General features: G+C 34.8%; 2 protein-coding genes across 9 annotated transcripts; both read right to left on the bottom strand.

The window, feature by feature from the left end:
* Window positions 1-2948: 2948 nt before the first annotated feature.
* On the bottom strand, window positions 2949-19725 carry LOC7497774 (uncharacterized). Of its 4 annotated transcripts, none has more exons than XM_002310887.4 (15): window positions 9518-9876; window positions 9355-9407; window positions 9191-9231; window positions 8641-8731; window positions 8193-8298; window positions 8024-8094; window positions 7371-7440; window positions 6973-7035; window positions 6359-6430; window positions 6150-6251; window positions 5555-5629; window positions 5137-5256; window positions 4369-4485; window positions 4100-4156; window positions 2949-3363 (listed from the first exon to the last, which is right to left on the bottom strand). In XM_002310887.4, exons 1-15 carry the CDS (start codon window positions 9653-9655, stop codon window positions 3304-3306), a joined length of 1236 nt encoding a protein of 411 aa, XP_002310923.2. In that variant the 5' UTR covers window positions 9656-9876; the 3' UTR covers window positions 2949-3303. The 4 variants fall into 4 exon arrangements, with proteins under 4 accessions (XP_002310923.2, XP_006379387.1, XP_024461810.1 ...); XM_006379325.3 differs by having other exon boundaries at window positions 9209-9231; window positions 9518-9875; XM_024606042.2 differs by lacking the exon at window positions 9191-9231 and having other exon boundaries at window positions 9374-9407.
* LOC7497773 (pentatricopeptide repeat-containing protein At5g08510) lies at window positions 12175-17592 on the bottom strand. Of its 5 annotated transcripts, none has more exons than XR_002983513.2 (3): window positions 15553-17423; window positions 14275-14415; window positions 12175-12398 (listed from the first exon to the last, which is right to left on the bottom strand). XR_002983513.2 is itself a non-coding variant. In XM_024607842.2 (2 exons), the coding sequence occupies exon 1, from the start codon at window positions 17356-17358 to the stop codon at window positions 15589-15591; it is 1770 nt and encodes a 589-aa protein (XP_024463610.1). In that variant the 5' UTR covers window positions 17359-17423; the 3' UTR covers window positions 12175-12398; window positions 15553-15588. The 5 variants fall into 5 exon arrangements, 2 of the variants coding, with proteins under 2 accessions (XP_024463610.1, XP_024463611.1); XR_002983514.2 differs by lacking the exon at window positions 12175-12398 and adding an exon at window positions 13232-14001; XM_024607842.2 differs by lacking the exon at window positions 14275-14415.
* Window positions 19726-19728: the final 3 nt, after the last annotated feature.

Here is a 19728-nt window from a genome sequence, read left to right as displayed (position 1 = left end):
TTTTAGAAATACTATCCAAAATTAAATAGTTCTCATTTTTAAAACTAAATTTCAATTATATAAAACATGAAGAAAATTATAGACAAATTGGAATAATCTCTTCAAAAATTAAATACATATAAAAATAATTAATAAAAAAACCATTATTTTAAAAAAGATAAATACAAAAAATAAAAATAAAAATCAGAGAGAAGGGGCATTAATTTCAATATAAATTAAATATATATATAAAAAAGATTAACAAAAAAGAAATGAAGAGGTCATGCCGACACCTGGTCCATATAGAAAGAGTTTGCGTGAGAGTCCTATTTTTTTTTTAAATTCAATTTTCACTTGCCCTAATTAAAAAAAAAAAAGAATTCCAAATGACACGTCGTTTGGTATTCTCAGATTTTGGCTGCAAAGGTAGTTGGAAAAACATGGCTTATGACTTTTTGACTTAAAAACTCATTTTCAACCCAATTTTAACTCAAAACACCTAGGAAAAAAAAATTAAACACCTTAACAAACCCATGAATGACTAAGAAAAACAACACAAAACCCGAAATCAAACAGAAACAAAAACTCTTTTCGATCTCATATACATTTTTTAAGGTGAAAAAACACCTAAGTTGAACTCTCTTAATAAAACATTTTAACACCGTGATTAATTATTTTAGTGGCTGAAATCAATGTTAATGCTAGAATCCAACATCCTCTCTCTCATCTCTCAATCTAGAAACTAAAAAATTAAAAAAATAAATTTTTGTATAAAAAATGAATTGGGAAACTAATGAGGGATTGAAGAAGTATCATTTATAAATTTTTTTTGCGATAACTTTGAAGGCATCACCTATTTGTAGTCTTTTTTTCCATTTTAGTCCTTCATCTTTCAATTTTGTTCCTAATCAACAAATTTGATTCTATTATTCTTTAATTGTGTAAAAAAAAAATGCAATCGTTAAGAATAAAAGTTTGAGAATCAAAATAAAAAACAAAAATTTTGAACAATAAATCCACGGTAAAATATTGCATTGATGTATAATATATACCACAACATTTAGAGTCTTTGCAATATATACACATTGTAATTGATACTGCTTAAATTGTAATTAAGTAATTAAATTCTCTCCTTTCTCTTACCTCTCTTTTCTTTTATTTTTTTCCCCCCAAAAAATCGATCGATCTTGGTAAAGAGAGATCAGGATTATTTAACTGAGAAGGCTTTCTGCCATACATCATGATAAGCAACTCAATTACTGTCTTGTGCTCTTTTGAATCCAATTGCTTTTGTTTAATTAATTTTATTGAAAATTACCAAGAAATGTTCAACAGAGACAAATTAACCTGGATTTGACTTCTTCTCTCCAAATTAATTAAGTACGATCCATCTTGGCTGCAAATTAATTGACTCAAAATAATTTCTAATAACTTGTTGGGAAATATTTAATTAATTATTTAACTACCAGAAACTGGCTAATATTCTCATTAACATCATAGCACCAGAAATGTTTTTCAACTATAATAGCTGCACATTGTACAGATTAAGAAGCATTAAGGCATTATTTACTTTTATTATTTCATGTATTAATTAATCAGTGAGATTTACAAGAAAATAGATAATTCTCTTGTCATCAAGAGTGTCTTAAGAGCTAGCGATTGGATTTTGTTTCGGAATTACTAAGGTCTTGATTTAATTAATGGGATATTATTTATCATTCAATAATATAAAGTTATTAAGGATATTTTATACTATGGATCATACATAAATAATCACTACAGGATGCGGTCCATTTTGTACTGTTCTAATTATAAAAACGACTGCTCAAATTGTATCCTTCTCCTTGTTGGTTTCTGAGCATTTAGCAGCTTATGATGTTTCTCTCATACGCTTTAGAAGGTGTTTGGGAGAGCGGTGGATTCTGTGGTTTCTCCTAAACTCCCTCTTATCAGTGTTTGGTTAAAAATTGAACCGTGATTTTGCACGTGGACCCCATGATAAATCTGAGGTCTGACCTCAGTTAATGAGAAGCACCTCAAAGATGCTTTTCATGTGAAAAAGTTGGTCATGAGGTAAATCAAACAATGTAATTGTGGTTGCTTATTATCGTTGAAATTCTTGGACAAAATTGGCCTCCCCATCAAAGCACATTGAAACACCGCAACCCATCTCTCCAATTTTTTTGATGCATCGTCTCCTCCAACCTTGCACAAGCCATCACTCTCCCTGCAGATCTGATGCAAATCTGATGCAGATCTGAATTAATATCGGTCAATGAGGACGCCAACTTGCCTTTCAGTTTCCTATGCTTTTAGCAAAAAGTTGTGGCTGATGCCATTCTTTTGTTGTGCTTGCACTAGATGTGGTGGCAAGTTATAGCTTCTACCAAGATGAATAGAGGTGAGGAGTAAAAGTTTTGTGTTAATAGGGCCATTTGGTTTCTGCAGAAAAAATGGATTTCTTGCTGTGTTGTTGGTACTTGCTTGGTCCTCATGTATCAACTATGTTTGGAAGGCCTGGAATAATTACATCCATAGTGTTGGTCCTCATGTATCAAGGTGAAAGATGATATCACTTGCAAGAGGTGTCGAGAACAACCAACAAGATAGAAATAACAATTCAATCATGCACATTAATAATTATGCAATGTGATTAAACGTGTGATTGGGGTTTGAAAATAAAAATGAAGAATTTTACAGATTAATTTTACGTGATGAAATTACAGATAGTTTAATAAAATAATAAAAAATATTTTTTTATAAAATATTGTTTATTTCATGATATAATAATAGTTAAATTTACAATATTTTAATTAAAAATCATCTATATTAAAATACATATCATTTTTAGTCATTTTATCACTAAATTTTAATTTGAAAAATATTTTTGACCAAACATATAAACTATTTTTTATTCAACCTCGATTTTAACCACAGTTTTAACCAAATATATATTTTATCAAACCAACTTCAATTAAAATTACATTTTATAAAATAATTTTTTTCAAACCACAACTATAATAGCTACCACAATTCCAAACACATCTTTACACTTTCACCCTAAGGCTTCTTTAAATAATAATGAGTATAAAGGGAGCACATGCACTCCCCCTCTCTCCTTCGGGTTTCAAAACTCCCTTGACTACTATACACAGTCCAAACAGGCAACAGCGGAGTTAAATAGAGGCCAGTCAAGCTCGCCTAATCATGCTGTGTGTATCCTTCGAAAAACTGGAGTCTTGATTATCATGCTGTATACACCAGGTGCGTCTGGCCCCGTTGAGAATGCTCAGGCTTGGAACATGCAAATATACAATTAATTGTTCACTTTCTTGCATAACGATCAACGAGCACCTTGGCCTTCTCCGGTGCAAAAAATCGTGCCTGTACATAACCATTGAAAATAAGCAATAGAAAGATGGAACTTAAGAAGCCCTGATTACAACGTTACATGAAAATTCAATTAACTTAGAGGTAGCTGTTGAACAACCTCAAACCATAGACAGATGTTATGCTGTTTCATTCACAAAAGATCGGTGCTGGTTCAGACAGACTGGCATATTATCTTTGTAAGAAGTTGGATAGAAGTATAGAGTGCTGGAGTAGTTTGTAAATGAATAAAGATGTCATCTCATATTGGAAAGAAAAACTCCATCCTCAGAGTTTATAAGTGTTGGTTTCTATTGTGTAGTAAATTAAGTTAAAGCTATGGTGACTGGACTCTTCTAATGGGTTTTTCTAATGCTATTATATGGATATAAAAATGGCACTCGAAACTTAATATATACAAAACAAATCCATGCCTCCAAACCAACTCGCTTTTTGTTCTGTTCCAAAACAGTTTTTTGTAACATAGAGTGTAGTGACACATGTTTACTCAAAGCCAGTGAATCACTCGTACATGTTTTGGAACCTATATACATTTTTCCATGGGTGGCATGAAGCATGCCACCTCGGCTCAAGAGCAGCTGTACATGTCTCATGAGGCTCTCTGAACCCACGTGCACCATTCAATGCATATGCCCGCATGAACAGTGTGTGGGAGAAATTGAGCCGATGTGCATTTAAATATGTTCATCTGAAGCCATGCAATTAGATGGTCATATGCTCGTATACTCACCTGGATAAACATCCTCTCTGCATCTCCAACATTCCCGTTTTCTTTTAATATAATTCCCTGCAGATAGATCAGAAAAACAAAAATTATATGCAATGATTGGTCACCGGCACTCACAAGAAGATGAAGACACCAAGAGAATCTGCAGCTTTTTCTCTGGGACATTTTCCAGTGTTTACTGGTAATACATAATCATGATCATCAGTTATAAACAGCCAAAAAAACCCTCAAGTACTCAACACCCAATTTTAGGGAACAGAAGGGTATCTAACCTTTGCCAGGTAACCACGGAAGTCATCAGGGTGACTAGAAATAAGCTGATCATAAACTGACACGGCATCACTTACATGTCCCCAATCTGAATAAGCCTTCCCAAGAAGCAAGTCAACCTGAAAGTGCATTTCATTAAAACCCAAAGAAAAAATACAGCAAAGAAAACAATTTGAAAAATGATACTCAGATCAGGGTACAGAGAACCAATGAGAATTCACATCAAGAAAAGGAGAAAAACATGAAACAAATTTACCACATCAGTAAGCATACTTCAAAGTCTTTTCAGAATTCAGTAAATTCAGTCATTGCCTAACATTTCCAGCTCCACATGTTAAAATGTTTTCCAGAGTTCTTTATATTACCTCAAATTTTCATTTTGTTTGTTTTCCTTTTACTTATAATTTTGGCCATCGCTTTCCCTTCCCTATTCATAAGCTCACTCTGTACCAGATGCATTTATTTTTATTTTATTTCAGCTACCCATGAGATGAACAGACCAAAAGCGCACATACACAAACACAAACACACAGATAATTTTACAAAGTGCAGTCATACAGCTCCTAACATAAACTTGAAGCATGAAGACCATCTAAAAAATCACAACTCAGTTTCTGAGATTTTTACTTTGTAACTGAAGTAGGAGAGTTCATCATTTATGCATGAACATCGTCAATACAAGAAGAAGAGGCATGTATAGATGCTACTCAATCTACAAGGACAACCATCCTCAATAGGATCTTGGATCTGCTACTGCGAAAAAAACTTACTTGAATAGGGTCCACCTCCTGTGATTCAATTTCCATACCATTCCCATCGACCTTAATATCAACACTGCTTGATTTTCCAGAATTTAGCTTAGCACGAGAAGCCAAGAGGACTTGAACAGCCTTCATGAATGACAGAAAAAGAGTTTGTAAGTTAAAACATTTTTATTGCGGAAAGATATATTTTTCTAACCAGAAATCCATGTATTCCTATATATGTGCATATATAAATGAAAAAAAGAAGATCCAATTTTCATTTTCAGTCAAATTCATATCAGCTGCCAAATTCGAAATACTATATAGCATGTGGAAACTAACTATGTAAATGAGCACATACTCCGGGTACAAAACATTTTCAAATAAGGATGAATAAAGATATCATTCTAATCTCAATCGGCAAGCCTGATGACATATGACATACCTCATCTGGTTTCTTAGCAGCAAGCAATGCATTAGCATGACCACGCAGAACTTCAAAATCAACATTTTTTGATACCTGTTTTTTAAGAGCAGATAGCACCATTAAGCATATCAATACAGGGAATAACGATAAACATCAACCAAGAAATATAAATAATATTTATGCCTACACTTCTGCACCAATCTGCTAGAGTCCTATACAATACCACTTTGCATCCACATGACATAGACAGGTCTAAGCTTTAAGCATCTGGAGGGCAAAAAGTGAAAACCTCCTTTTCTTTTATTCTTTATGGGAATACTTCTGAGAATGGGAACAAGTACAGGACAGAAAGAAGATGAATGGATCTGTTCAATTTGTGAAAGGAAGCACTCTGCCAATGGTGCATAGTTATGCTAACACATGCAGCTAAATGAAGAACAACATAAAACATCAAGTAATTTTATTTAGAATTTACACTGCGCTCATATTCTGCTATTTGATGAGAGTAAAAATGGACTCTTCCACCCTATTCAAACCGAGTCTGGCAAACCCAGTGTTCACAATGTTTCATCAACAACAATAGGTAATAAATGAAAAATCAGGGAAAACTGACCGCTGCAGAAATCCTATATGCAGCAGCACTCCCATCATAATCTTTGAGTTCATATTTAATTTCTCCAAGCAAACGAAAAACATCAGGATCGCCTGGTTTCTCCTGCAAATTATTTAAGATTTAATTTGGATAAATAAACTTGCAATACAGTATTAGGCACGTATAATGCCATCATACATGGCATACTTGTGATATACAGTAGGATAAACCTTTGCCAAGTCCTGAAGCAGAGAGGCAGCCCGAGTATATTCTCCTAATTCAGCCAATGTTACTGCAGCTCCCTGCAAGCCTTCTTGAATAAATTCAAACATTTTTGAAAAAGAAAAAACACGCAGTTGATGAAGTTATTGAGACATGAGTGCCATTAAAATATTTAATCTTCCTTGTGGAGATAAATTTCAATTCTTCACAAACACTAAGCTGATTTAGTCATAACCACAAATGGGGAAGGGGATTTGTTTAACATGGTGTTAAAACAAGGAATTCAAAATGGACTAAACCTCCCGACATCAAAATGGCCAAAAACTAGTCCACGAATAGGGGGGGGGGGGGGGGGGGGGGGGGTTGAAAACTAACTTAAACTAGTGGTTTGGCTGGGAAGCCAGCAACATCAGATTGCCTGAGTTTTTTCTTTTTTTTCTTTTAATTTGACTTTTCAAAGCTAAACAGATATGGATCATAATATTTAAGTATTTTGAGCATAACCATAAATTAGAAGTGAAAAAATAAAGCTAAACATCAAGAGCACAATTATAAATCAACATTAGTAAGAATATTGCTCAACTATTGTATATGTATATGTATATCATGTTCCTTGACTCACTTCAAGTGCAATTGAATCCTTAGGGGCAGTGCTGAGTGTCAATTCATATTGTTTCAACCTAGCCTGCAACACAAAAGACAGTAAAAGGAGTGAGGAACTTGTTCTACTATATGTAAACTATCATGCAACCTGTCAGACGAAATCCATCAAAGGGTTGACAGGGATTCACTGTAAAGTTGAAGGAAAACTTGCGTCCCAGTAGAAGATAATCTGAACATAAGTCAATACTCCTTTCAACAAGAAAAGGATGGACAGATAATTAAGCTTTACAGGGTGATGAAGAAACAGTGATGCATGTGACATATCACATAGGTCAGGAGGGTTATGAAAACCTGCAAATACATCCTAGTAAAAAAATTGCACATACAAATACATATAGCCATCTTCAAGAATATTACCCGAAGAGTATTCTGCTCTTCTTCTGATAGCTTTTTATTGACTACTGTAGCTTCTTCTGTTGGACCATCACTGAAATGTAACAGTTCAGATTAACAAGAGGCAAGTCCTCCAAAAATGAAAATACAGATATATTGTAGGGTTGCTTGAAATGGTGGTCTCTCAGCTGGTACCTAATTCTGAAAAAGGTCCTTCAACTACAGAATGTTTTAATTGGATCGTTCAACCTTCTGCTTTTATTTGTATCAGGCCATTCAATCCATATTCATTCAATTTTGACTTCTAACAAGAAGTAATTGTAGTTATCACTATCCACAAATTATGAGATCATCAAGGAAGCTGGTGCACTGATTGGCATCACTGCTTCAGGCTTTAGAAAAGAACAGAGAAACAACTTATCCTGACTGAAGAGATAAAATTCATAAAAAAAAACACAAGCAAAAAGGATGTGAATCTCCTTTCATGAAATTTAAGGGCTAAACTCTACCAAAATCCAAACAAAGTAGACTCTCTTCCATTTTCTCTTCTATTTTTTTGGTATGGCGGAGAGGTCAGTCATAAATCAAGCAGCTATACAGGAACGTATAAAGCAAAGAACAACTGATCTGACAAAAAAGTAACAGAGCAAGAAAAACTCAAAAGCACCATAACATACCTTCCTGAAGGAAGAAAGTCTCCAAGAGCAAAAACCAAGCCAAAGACCAGAACAGCTACTCCTACTCCAATCTATTCATTTCCAGAGTAGAAATCAGTCATGTCAGCATAACTGAAGAAGATTGCTGCATATGATTCCAAAATGGAAATGCACATTGTAGGAGTTGTACCTTAGTTCCAAGTCCAATTGTCTTGTTTTCAGTTTTAACTGGTTCATCATAGTCAATGGGTCCAAACTCTTTAATTGCTTCTGTCTTTTTCTGTTCAAGTGCTGACCTGAGTAGTTACAGAATGAATGATCCTCAGCAAAAGAACTGCAAAAATGATAAAAAGAAAGAGAGAGGCTTGGCAATTAATTATTCTACTGAGATATTGAATGGAAAAAGAAAAGAGAGAGGAAAACCTTGAAAACTTTTTGAATATATGTAGTGATCGATATGAAGATTTTTTTTTTTTTAATACAAAGTAATTTACATAATGGACAGAGTAACAGTATTCTGAACAATCACCGAGTGACTATAATGCCAGTTGAGGTGAATATTTTAAATACTTTGATGAGAAGCAATTATAAAAAGCATGCATTCTTTCTAATAATGTGAAAGATTACGAATTGATCACCTTCTAACTGCTTGCAGCCGTTCCTCAAAATCAGTGTCTGCAGAATTCCTGCTAGACTTTCCATCAAAACGAGAACTTAAACCAGGTGCCTCTACAAGGAACACACATTTTAGCTAAAGGGTATTATTAGAAGAGCATTTTCTACTAGATTGAACAAAATTTTCGAAGCAGAATGGGGCAACATTTTTTTTTCACGGAGAAAAGGTGGGAAATCAAAATAAAATGTTGGTGCTCTAAAATGGAAGTAGTCTGATAGTCCCCATTCAGCTTTTGACTGATTAATATGGGTAAGAGGTGCTTATTTAGTTATCAAATAAGAAAAAAATCAGGCTTTAATTCCAACAAAACTAGTGTTGTACAACAGTAATTAAAAAGGAGGGATGTTATAAAAAAACAATGATTAGACCTTGCAATCTCAATTACAGCAATTAGCATAGCAGCTGAGTTGATAGACAAAGGGACATTAGAATTTACATAGCTGAAGAAGTTTACTTGTGAAAAAAAAGCAAGAAGAGATGAGAAAACAAGATGGTAATAATAATTCACAAACGAGAAGGTAACGAGGCACCAGATTGTTTAGTAGTTGATTTTCTGCAACAAAAACAGAAGCAGCAATGATAAGAGACAGTAAGAAAGGTATGGATAGAAACAGAAAAGAAATCAGCAAGTAGTTAACTAGGGTTGGGTGGGATGGGATGGGATAGGAAACCTCACCTTTGTTGTAACGCCATACCCTTTTCCTCCCTTGAGCTGCTGCTGCGCACTTTCTTTTGTTTAGAAAGGAGGCAAGGAAGGAAGGAAGATAAAGAGAATAATTAATTAAATTGTGAGTGTGACCAAAGTGAGTGAATTGAAAAGAAAAGCATGGGATGCTTACTTTGTTGTTGGTGTTGTTGTCAGATTTGGAACCAAAACCACGCCTTGGGCTAGAATTATCAGAGCATTGAACTCCGAACCTCAAAAACTTACTGCTACTTGTGATCATTGTGGCTGCCGCCGCCGCCGCTATCGCCATTAGGGAACCGGCTCGGCTGGTGGTCTGATATGGTGGGTTTTTTCTTGTATTCTGTTTATAATTAATTAATTTATATATATTCTTTTGAATGTGTGTGTATGTCAGTAGTTAGTTAATGAACAATGGAAGAGAGACGTCAGACGAGAGGGGAGGGAGACGATAAGGTGTTTCTCTCCCCTGTCTCTGTCGTAAAATGTTGTTGCTCACTAATTGACCATTGGGTCTGTCTTTTGTTGGTTGGTTATCATTTTATTTTTAGCGGTAAAAGGTGTATTAGATTAGCTTACACACACCTATCAAAATCAGATTATTTTTTCAAAATTACCTCCCATAAAAATCTAATAAGATTTTGAACTAAGTACATTTGTTTTTTTTTCTTAGTTCAAAATCTTATTAAATTTTGATGGTATCTATATAAAAACACCCAACAAACTCTTTAAAACAAAATATTACTCAGACATCAGAAATTGATTCTAATGCTTCATATGCATCTTCATTTCCACTCTAAAACCAACCCCTCTATTTTGCAAATCATCTTCACTTTCACTTAAGGCTGCAAGCAATGCACATACATACAGTACATGATCAACAAGTTCATAGTGTTTTGGTGGCAGCCTTTCTCTTTTTGAAGAAAGTCCGATGTCCCTTGCCCGGGCTGGCCCCCCCGTTGATAATTTGCCCTGAGAGAGGTCTGAGGCGGCACCTCTGGCACCGGGGTGATGGTTGGGGTAGCAGGTTCCTCACCTCTCTATCATCCACCATTTTTACTTGTCTTTTAAATGAACTCGCTGAATTGAAGCTGCTTCCTTTTCAGTTGCTTGGAGTTGACTAGGTAATGGCTGGTGATCAAGGTTGTTAAAATCACGATTTTGACTCGGCACGGAAAATACAAAACAAACTCGAATCGTAAAAACGGATCGTAAAATCGTAAAATCGTAAGGAATTTTAAAATACATTAAAAAAATTCATGCTTCAAATAAAAATTCATAGCACTTTAAAATACATGGTTCAAATAAAAATTCATACATAATTTAAATAACTTTCTATTAATTAATAATTAACAAACTTTTTGTTATATATTACAATTCACAAAACTATAATACTTTCAATCTGCTTCAGTACATATACTATACAATTAATTTTTTTGTAAAATCAGGCAGAGACACATTCCAATTTCAATAAGGCAGAGACACATTCTAATTTCCACATTCCACAGACACATTCAATCAGGCAAACACATTCCATTAAAATCATTCCATCAATTCATCATACTAAACAAACTCAATGCTTTTACAGTTTTACAAAACATTATCAGGAATCCTATCTGGGGCAATACTGATGGATTTTGATGAAAGGACCTTGATCAGGATACTAAGCAAAACATCAGCTTTACACTAAAATCATTAAAATCATTCCATCAATTCAATTCATCATACTAAGCAAAACATTATAAAATCATTCCATCAATTCAATTCATCAACATCTGTACAGGGGAATATTACACTATTACAGTTTAACATTTTGAAGGCCTACACAGGGGAATATTACATCATGGGCAATCACATGAAGGCTGAAGATACAGGGGAGCAACTTACGGTGAAGAGGAAGTCGTTGATGATGAAGGCTAAAGAGGAGAACGATGTCGCCTGCTGCTGTTGATGAAGAGGAAGCCGTGAGTTGTTGATGATGGGAAAGAAAGAAGATCGTTGCCGGCTTGCTGCTGTTGATGAAGATTGAAGAGGAAGCCGTGAGCTGTTGATGATGGGAAATAAAGGAGATCGTCGCCGCCTCGCCGCTGTTGATGAAAAGGAAGCCGTGACCGTGAGCACTGGTGACTGGAGTGAAGACTGGACTGATGACCGGACTGAAGACCAGACCGATGACTGGGTCACTGGAGTGAAGACTGGACTGATCGTCGTCGCTTTTGTGGTAGCCGGTTGGTTAATAGAGAAGGAGATTAGGGATTTGTATTCAGTGAAAAGGAAGAAACACCCAAAATGCGATCTGGCGTGATGACTGGAGTGAAGATTTGGAGTGACTGTGCATTTAGCCAGCCAATAGGCGCCGGACAGCTGGAGCATGGGAGAAACATTTACTTCAGTTTATGCATATTGGTGAAATCGTTCAATCGGTCATGAAATCGCGATTTTATGCGATTTCATCCGATTTTAACGATTTCACCCGATTTCAACCCGATTTCACCCATTTTCGATTTTTCCAAACGATTCAACACGCAAAGCATGTTTTGACAACCTTGCTAGTGATTACCATAATCCTTTCCTAGTGATGATGCTTGTGCGGGGAAACTGTCGAGTGTACATACAATCTGAGCCGCTTCGTTTGCTGGTGGAGACAAAGCTTATGGGGTCTTTTATTGATTTTGAGTACACTGATTCTATTAATAAACAAGAGTGCAGTTGACCTTTGCCAACAGCTTCCTGCAATTGATACTGGATCACACAGCAATGGCTTCTCATAACAAAAAAAACCAAGGGATTAATACGGTAAGAGACTCAGACTAACTGAAAACTTGTATATACGAAGACATATTACCAATGAGTTCTTCCTGTAATTAAATCCTATTTATTATGAGCCATGGACAAAAAGAAGCTGTGCTCATTATTCTTCTTACCCCACACAAGATCATTGATTAAGCCGCATTCAGCATGTAGTTCCTTGCTACTTTGCTTTTCTATAGCCATGGCAATTGGAAACACGGTCGATTCTCCAGTAACGAATTAGCCTGAAAAATCCATTACAAGTAACATAAAGATGAATCTTTGATTATTAAAAACGTGTTGGTTTTTAACAGACCAGCCATAAAAAAAAAAAAAAGAGCGAGTTTTGACGACAAATCCAAACCCCATCCCCATTATTCAGAGATTGAATTCTTGCAATCAGATCTTTTGCATCATCTGATACATGACCAAGAAGAGTGTGCATCCCACCCCCTGGATGAGATCAGTACTGGCATTGCCTTCATCATTATCCATAGGTAGGCAATCGTAGAGCATAGCATGCAATACAACTGTTGGTTAATTTCGCAAGTGCACGAATCGTAACAAGTAATAAAGTGATAAGTAGAGTATCGTCCCACGAGGATTTGTAAAAATTACTATTAATTACCAAAGTCTTTTAAATTATGATCTATTTGAGGAATCGAATGAGATAGTTTATGAAACAAAAATTAATGATTAAATATTAATGAATTAAATTGTACTGGTTCTAGGATTTATGACTTACCGTAACTATGCCTATGTGAACTTTCTCGATTAAATTAATTACTCCTAATGTTGATAATCAGGTTTTCCTAATGTAAATATTAATCTCTCTCGAGCATCAATAAATTATTTCGACAAACAAATTTCATATACTCTACGAAAGTTCTGAACTTGTCGAAATTAATTAAATACTGTAAAACCTGTAACGATTACAAAAGTTCCTAGGATATCTCTATCCTATAGATTTCTTAAGGTATTTCAAACAATAGCTAAAACAATTATCACTTCTCAGTTTCAAATTGAATTCTAAATCATGCAGATGTTGGCCAAACACACGCAAGCATTACACATAGAATGAAATACTCAACATCTTAATGTAATAATTCAATCGAAGAAATTGTTCACATATTCATAGTAAGGTTACATCAAAAATCCCAGAATAAAAGTCTACTCCATAGTTAAATCAAAGAGAAACAAACTTGATACGATGAACATCACTCAAAAGCAGAGAATTTCAGTGGAAGAGATAGGTGTCCTCCCGGTCTTCAATATTTTTGCCTCTGTTCTTGGTGTTCCTGTTGGTGCCGCCTCCTCTGTTTTTCTTTGCTATGTTCAGGGTTTCTAAGTGTCTCCCCTCCTCTGTTTTTCTGACCCGTAACTCTTCTTTTATATTGTGGCTTTTCTACCCCTGCAGTAATGAGGAAAATTTCCTTTTCTGCATTGATTTCTCCTACCCAGACATTGCGGGCCAGATTTGAGGTAGGAAACGTGCGAATTCAAAGATCTCTATTTCTGGAGAAATTGTAGAGAATCAAATTTTCTTTCCAACGACACTGATCTTGCAATTTTTGGACCTCTGAGCGTTGAGATATGGGCTATAAACCGAAACAGTCTTTGCAGTGCAGGAATTTCGGGCTGGTTCAATCCTTGTTTTTCAACTCGCTTTTTGGGCTTCGAAACAACAAAACTGAGTTATATGTCCTTCATATGTTTTGTAGACCTTCATCTCAGCTATTTGAAAATGGTTACGAACATCCGGAACTAAATTGTATAGCTTCTTTGCAGCACATAATGAATCACTGTTCAGTTTCACTGCCCGGCTCTGCCTGTTCAGTAACCTAAGATCTGAAAACACATTAATTTCCCACGAGGTCAATAGTTCAAAAAGAGATTCAAAATTCTAATTGTCTTGTGCAACATATCCAAAATATTTAAAAATCAAGCATGAATAGCAGAAAATATACATGCTAAAAATTCCCTTATCAACAACACCACAACTCCATACATCTGCTGGAGGCCCAGCATATGGCTTCCCAGATAAAACCTCAGGGGCAACATAGCCTCAAAAAGATGGTCATCAGGCAATACGTTTCTCAACCCAAAATCAGCTATTTTTACCTTGGTTTTAGACTAGCCCAATAATAAGTTCTCAAGCTTAAGGTCTCCGTGAGCAAGCTTCTTCCAATGGCAGTGTTCCGCAGCATAAATTATCTATTGAAAAAACTTGCGCGTCTCATCTTCCCCTAACCTCCCACTCTCCTGCTCAAGATAATAAGAGTTAGCCAGATTTTAACTACTCTATCACTATATATACATATTACCAGTTGGTGACTTTATCACCTTAATGATTTCAAGATTTTGATTTCTCTTGTCACCTTCTCTTCCAACTTCTTTTCTTTTATCTTGTGGTATTCAAATATCTTGAAAGTAAATTATAAAGAGAAAAAAAAAAAAAAAAAACAAAGCAGAAGACCGAAAAAGACAGGAGCAGCAGGCTAGTTCACAAGGCTCGAAAAGAAGAAAAAAAGAAAAAGAAACATACGAACTGAAATCTATATATAGTAATACTAGGGAACGGAGAGGGTCGTATTAGGACATAAAAAAAGCACATCAGGACATTCCTTAAATTGCAGCATTGTTTAAGATTTTCTTAATTTATCACGAAATAGGAAAAGATAAGTAGCCTTCCCAAGATTCAGAAAACTCATAATCTTCCTAGAATGTATTTTCTTAATGTGTGTATGCTTAGTCAACTTCTTAATTCCTGCAAGAAGAATCAATATAAGTTTTAATTTTGAATGCTTAGTTTGATTAAATGATAGTTTGGAGGTAATGATCATATATATCTCTAGATGACTTTTACACATGTAAGTAATAGTTTGTAAAAATGAATTTTCAAGGGTGCTTAGTATTATAAAAGTTATATGTAACCGATACATATAATATATTTCTACCACTGTGCACCAGACTTTCGACTTTATAACATTATCCATCAATCAAGATTCGACACTGATTAATTGCAGATTCTTTTTCACACAATTTCATTGGCTTAATTAAGGTTCTTGATCTTTCAGCAACATCAATCTATTCAGGAAATTCCACCATTCACACACAGACACACTTGGATGTCAGCGAGGGCTTTAAGGGTAGGTGAAGAAGTATTTCAAAAATAACATCAACGCCATTCATTCTCATTTTTTTTCTTTTTTTGGCCAAAACAAAAGTTTGGATTTCTTGTTGTGTTCTGCGAGTGTATGCATCAAATTGTTAAGCAAACAACAAGCAGTCAAACAGAACTACGTAGGTGGCAGAATAAGTGGAAAAAGAAAGGTTGCAGCAGAAACAATTGTGGCAAGGTGATGGAAACGGATAAAATGAACATTCTGCTTGACTTACTCATACACATCTGGTAACACTTTTGATATGTCTGGTTTATAGCCTTTCAACTTTGCTTGCCTGGTGGATTTTTCCAAGCATCTCATAAATTGAAGATGTATTTTTATGAGTCTTATCAACTGACACAGAATCATGAACCACCTCATTTATTTGAACCCAGCTTTGACCAGCAGGCTTTTTCACACCCATCGCGACCATCTTCTGTCTCACAGTAGCAACATCCTGCCACTTTTCAGCAGACGCATACACTTGTGCCAAAAGAGAAAGATAACCAGCAGCTTTGTCAGGGTCAGGTTCCGCAACCAATTTTTGAGACACGAGAGAAGCAAGCTCAGCATTGCGATAAAACCTGCAACCACCAAGGAGAGCACCCCAAACAGCATTATTTGGTTTTACAGGCATGGTCGCAATGAGTTCTTGTGCCTCATCCAAGAAACCAGCACGACTCAATAAATCAACCATGCACCCATAGTGCTCAATCCTAGGCTTAATACCCCAACGCTGAATCATGTCCTTGAAGAGTTGACGGCCCTCGTCAACAAGTCCAGCATGACTGCACGCACAGAGAACCCCAATAAAGGTTATGCCATCGGGCCTTGCTTCCGAAGTGCCCAATCTTTGCATCGAGCGAAATATTTCAAGAACTGCTTGCGCATAGCCCTGTTTTGCAAAAGCAGTGATCAAGCTTGTCCAGGAAACCGCACTTCTCTCTGGCATCCACCTAAATACTTCATAAGCTTCATCAATCATACCGCAGCTAGCATACATGTGTATAAGTGCATTGTTCAAAGAAACCAACACTCGCTGGTTTGACCCAACAAAGGTATCTTGGATATACGAGTGAATCCACATCCCCATTTTTAAATCCCCCAGTTCTGCACACGCTGTCAAGGCTGCCAATAATACCACCTGGTCCAATTCCACTCCGGCTTTCCTCATTTGATCGAACAAATTCAATGCCTGCTTGCACTTGCCATTTTTCGCATACCCTGAAATCATAGTAGTCCACGAGACGACGTTCCTCTCTGGCATCTCATAAAAAATCCTCCTTGCCCCGTCAAGATTTCCACGCCTCATATACCCCGCGAGCATGGAATTCCAGCAGACAACATTTCTTTCAGACATATCATCAAACACTTTGCGTGCGGATGCAAGAGCAGCGCCTTCGCCACCAACAACAGCAGCATAGAAATTAACCAACTTGGACATGAGAAAGACATTTGAGGAATAATAGCCATTAGTCAATACTTTGGAGTGAACCTGCTGTCCCTCCCTCAAAGACAAAGAAGACGTACAAGCAGCCAAAAGAAAGGAATAGGTGTGGGCATCAGGGCGGGAATCGGTGAGCAACATTTGATTGAAGAACTGAATAGATTTGGCAGGGGTTTGGCTCCGAGCATGAGCCCTAATCATCTGGTTCCAGAGGATAGTGCTGGGGCTTTGAATATCTTTAAAGACATAGTGGGCAGAGAGGAGATGGTGAGCAGAGGAGTTGCTGTAGAAGGAGAGAAGGTGTACAAGAAGGAAGTTTTTAGTGCGGGAAAAGCCGTTGATGAGAATCTGGGCATGAATCTGAGTGACATGTTTAAGGGTTGGTTGTTGTTTTCTTTGTAATAGAGAGAATAAGCGTTGCTGTAGAGCTCTCGAAGATGTAGTAGTGCAAGTAGCAGTAGCAGTAGTACAAGTGGAAGGGGAAGAAGTTCTTGTCAAGTCGGTGCCGGTGCCGGTGGTGGGAATATTGACTCCTTTTTCATCAACTAACATCTGTACCTTGTTCTCTTCCCCTTCTTCTAAACGAGATTGCATGTGTGTATGCTAGTTTATTGCCCGCGCTATCGCTGCGGGTTGAACCAAAATTCAAGAGCACCATAGCATACCTTCCTGAAGGAAGAAAGTCTCCAAGAGCAAAAACCAAGCCGAAGACCAGAAAAGCTACTGCCGCTCCAATCTATTCATTTCCAGAGTAGAAATCAGTCGTGTCAGCATAACTGAAGGAGATTGCTGCGTATGATTCCAAAATGGAAATGCACATTGTAGGAGTTGTACCTTGGTCTTAGTGCCAAGTCCAATTGTCTTGTTTTCAATTCTAACCGGTGCATCATAGTCAATAGGTCCAAATTCTTTAATTTCTCCCGTGTTTTACTGTACGTGTTACATCTTAAGCCATGCCAAATTTCTTTTTTTTTTTAACAAAATAAAAAAAAATTCAGACAATAATAATATTTTTAGAAAAGCAAGAAAATTACAAGATTTGAATTATTTATCCGAATGAATTTAATAAATTTAGTTAATTTAATAATATAATTAAAAAATAAACCAACAAAAAACACTCAAAAAAAGCCAATGACTAATTAAAAAAAAACATGAACATTTGCTAATATTATAAAAAACATACCTTCTAAATATTATTAAAAGGTCTCAATAATCTTATTTAATAATAAAATAAAAATTGAATGAGAACAAAATAACCTCATTAAAAAATAAAATAAATATGTAGTTCAATTATGAGCAAAGCAAACATTAAAATATGAATTGAAAAAAATTCAATTTTAAAAAAATAAAACTTAACTCAAGCCAGCATGCTAAATTCACAACTTATTCGTGAAATCAAGATAAACTCACATATAAAAAATTGAATAATACAATGAAGATCAACTCTCAAAAAAACTAAATGATGAAAAAGCAAACACAAAAAAAATAATCAATTAAAAAAACACATCGAAAAAAACTCGAGTCAACCCAGATTAACTTGACTAACCCGAGACTCGAGATATGAAATCAAGATAATCCCACAAAAAAAATTACAAAGTTTAAGAGCCGATAACCTAATATCGATGAATGAAATTAAAAAAAAAAAACATAAAACAAGACTGAAGTTAATTTGAGATAATCTTCAAAACCCATGACCTTGATCATGAAAAATCACGAAGCAAAATTCCTAATCATCCAAAATTAAAAAAAAATAACAATCAAAATAATAAGGACTAAATTTGGTATACAAACTAAATGAAAGAAAATAGCGAGGGATTAAATTAAAAAATAAAATAAATCAAGAAAAAGATAAAAAAAATAGCAATCAAAATAATGAGGATCAAATTGGATATAAGAATTAAATAAAATAAAATGATGAGGGATGAAATTGAAAAATAAAATAAATCAAGAATAACAAAAAAATAACAATCAAAAGAATAAAGATCAAATTTGATAAAATTAAATTAAATTAAATTAAATAATATAATGAGGGACTAAATTAGAAAAAAAAAATTAACTTCAAAAGACATTAAAAGCAAAAGAAAAAACAATAAAAAAAATGACTAAAACTAATATAAATACAAACTGACAAGACATGTTTAGTTTTTGAAAAAGCTAGTGTGAAATCCATGAATGTGGGTGCCTTCTATATACGCGTCAATTATTTATTTTTTTAATTATATTTATATTTGAATTGTCTCTAATTAAAATTAATTATAACTAAAAATCATGATTATAATATAAAAATACCCTTGAATGTTATTTTTGTTTTTTGTTTTTAAGAGTAATGTATTTATTTTACTGTCCAATGAAAAACATTAAAAGATTGAAAAGCTCTGAACCATAGTTTTTTTTTTAGAGATTTAAATTATTTTATTGTGAATTTAAAATATATATATATATATATATATATATATATATATATATAATTAATTAATCCTCGATATGATATTGTCAAATAGACCTTGTAAAAAATTTATTTTGCTCCTCATAATTATTTAAATAATTTTATTTAAAAATGATAAAATAATCATTTTATTATTACAACCTATGTCTTAGTACACGATGAAACACCTATCCTTTTTAGTTTTTTTTTTAAATTTAATTAATGATCCTCAGCACAAAAAAAAATGATAGTCATAGTAAAAAGGAAAATTAATTTTTTTTTAATACAAAGGAATTTATATAATGGGCAGAGTAATACAGAGTGACTGTAAGGCCAGTTGAGGTGATATTTTAGATACTTTGATGAGAAGCAATTATAAAAAGCATGCATTCTTTCTAAGAATGTGAAGATTATGAAATTGATCACCTTCTAACTGCTTGAAGCCGTTGCTCAAAATCACTGTCCGCAGAATTCCTGCTGGACTTTCCATCAAAACAAGAACTTAAACCAGGAACATACATTTTAGCGAAAGGGTGTCA

The sequence above is a fragment of the Populus trichocarpa genome, chromosome 8, assembly GCF_000002775.5.
Source record: "Populus trichocarpa isolate Nisqually-1 chromosome 8, P.trichocarpa_v4.1, whole genome shotgun sequence".
Taxonomy (NCBI): Eukaryota; Viridiplantae; Streptophyta; class Magnoliopsida; order Malpighiales; family Salicaceae; genus Populus; species Populus trichocarpa.
Note: the sequence above shows the minus strand (reverse complement) of the source record. Positions and strands in the feature narration are given on the sequence as shown.